The following is a 2,343-nucleotide window of genomic DNA, read 5'->3' on the forward strand; positions in this document are numbered from 1 at the left end:
TCCCTTCCAACTCCTCATATTCTGTGAATTGATTCCCGTAAAAAATGGAACAGGAGGCCACTGTGCTAAGGTCCTGCACTTTGCCATTCAAACTGTTCTATTATACAAAACCTACACCACTCTTAGTCTCAGTGATGTACTAATAGTGACTGTAAGCACATATTTATTTTTTCAGTGAAGCCCTCTTTTTCACTGAGAAATGCAAAGTTAACAGATGTATCTATGTAAAAGAAGAAAAAATATCAAAATAATCATGTAACACACACCATATTCCAGTCTGATGGGGGATTTTAGTCAGTCATAATGTAGAAAATTTTAAACTACCATATTTTTATTTGCATGCACACGTAAAAGTCTTGAAATTTCACTGTGGCAAAGAAGCACTTCTACAATCTAAATTTACCTCAAGCCCTATGTGGAGTCATGATTACCGTCTACACATACATCAAACATGCATAAGTTTTCCTCCTGCCAAGAGGATCTACAATTCTTCTATGTTTGTGTTAGCATGAAAAAAAGCTGTTTGAACTCCAGTGAAACCAGTCACCCTGCTTCAATTCCGTAAACATTCTCTTACCACAGATTTAAATGAATCCATCCTATCGCTCACACCAGTTCAGACTTGAGCTAAACACTTCTGAATAGCAAAAGAGTCATGCTGAAAGAGAACTCATCTGCCAAGCAAAAACTCCTCAGGAATTGCTCAAAGGCAAAAATAAATAAAAAAGAAAAGAAAGAATTTTAGAAATATTCTTTAACACCGAGGCCACCATTACTTTGCGATATACATGCAAACACTTTCTGAAAATAGGTGTGAATGTCCTTGGTGGTGAGGTGAGTTGTGGAAGTGAATTCCTGTCCCAGCACTGAGAAATAATTTTACTCATTTGGTTTGCATTTGTTTGGTTTTTTCATGACTGCAAGAGAACCATGGCAATAGGCTCAACACTACTAAAACTGAATCAACCGTGCATATGTAGAGAAAGAAAAGGAAGGAAAAAAGTCTGATCCCTACCATCTCCCACAAACTGAAGGAGGGCGAGGTCAATCTGTCTCTTCCAAGGTGAGCCTTTCTGCAGGGCTATGCCATAGCCCGTGGTGGCAAAGATGTAACCGCTCCCGATGGTGACAAGTTTGCAGCCCTCGTCTCTCCCAGCCTTGTAATTCAGCACTGCTGCATCATAGATGAAAGCATCCAACTTCCTGAAATAAAAGAAAACATTTTAAAACCCAAAGCCTTAGGGACAGCTGTTGTCAGACTTCTTTTGTCCTTGATGTTAGGACCCTGTTGAATATCATATGGATTCTTTGATATCATTAATTACATATCCTGCCCTGCTGTATCTAAAATTAACAAAAGGCATCTATTTTAGTGAGGGGGAAAGTAGGACGCATAGTTTTGCATTTCTATTTTAAGGGATGCTGTTAAAAAATACTGAGCAGGAGAAACCAAGCTACAAAATGTCTTTCCCTGTTATCTTTATATCTTTGTTCTCAAAAGGGATAATAAATATCTTGAGATGCAGAATGATCTCCAAAACCAACACAAATTACAACAGAGAATTTAGAAGCGAAACAACAATAACCAAATAGCTATTTAAAATACCGAACAAGACTGAAATGACTTCCCCTGTGTTCCGCACACACTCTTATTTTATGTCTTTTTCCAAAAATAAACAACAAAGGTGAAGGTTAAGTTCTTGCTAAGACAGAGGAAAGTACTGGAGCACATCTGATACAGCTATCTAAATCATGCTTCAAAATTATAGAAAATATTTCTTTGTGATTTGCATTTCAAAAGTTCTCATTTGTCTAGCTGGAGCACAGCAAGAATAAAGGAATGTGTGGAAAATTTCAAGCTTTTCAGCCCATCTGTCTAAAAATGTAAGCATGGAATAATCTCATTCTCTAAGGTATACAGGGAACGCAGCAAAATAGAGGAAAACAAAATCAGTAAGGAAAGGAAAAGAGGCAGTGTCCTTTAGGGATAATTTTGAAGGAGCACTGTAGAGCAAGAGTGAGAACAGAGGTGCATGAATACTTCACAGATGAAGCCACTAAAAGTGCATCTACAAGAAGAGGGGACCACTTGGAAGGAAAACCCCTTGCCAGCAGTGGACCTTGATCAAAGAAAAGACATTATTATATCTACAAAGGTTCATGTGCAATCTTTAAAAGGAAAAAGACAAAACTTAACTATGTCTCATTTTGCTGCCTTTATCTGCAGCCAAAACCTTCATGGATAGGGAATCTAAAAATAAACTAATTGTGGCACAAACAGGTACAATAGCAGCAACTTCAATTATACTGCATCATTATGTACCAGTTGTGAATTCTGTTCCT

At 37.6% G+C, this 2,343-nt stretch overlaps 1 protein-coding gene across 1 annotated transcript in view; it reads right to left on the reverse strand.

The window, feature by feature from the left end:
* Positions 1 to 1,015: 1,015 nt before the first annotated feature.
* The window catches only part of LOC104537055 (glutamate receptor ionotropic, NMDA 2A), a gene marked incomplete at both ends in the record, with an annotated part of 57,660 nt that continues 56,332 nt past the window's right edge, over positions 1,016 to 2,343 (reverse strand). Inside the window, one exon of the mRNA XM_010179836.1 lies at positions 1,016 to 1,203. Within this exon, the coding sequence (XP_010178138.1) occupies positions 1,016 to 1,203 (188 nt within the window). The remainder of the gene's footprint in view (positions 1,204 to 2,343) is intronic.

This window comes from Mesitornis unicolor, unplaced genomic scaffold, assembly GCF_000695765.1.
Source record: "Mesitornis unicolor isolate BGI_N332 unplaced genomic scaffold, ASM69576v1 scaffold2680, whole genome shotgun sequence".
NCBI classification, from domain to species: domain Eukaryota; kingdom Metazoa; phylum Chordata; class Aves; order Mesitornithiformes; family Mesitornithidae; genus Mesitornis; species Mesitornis unicolor.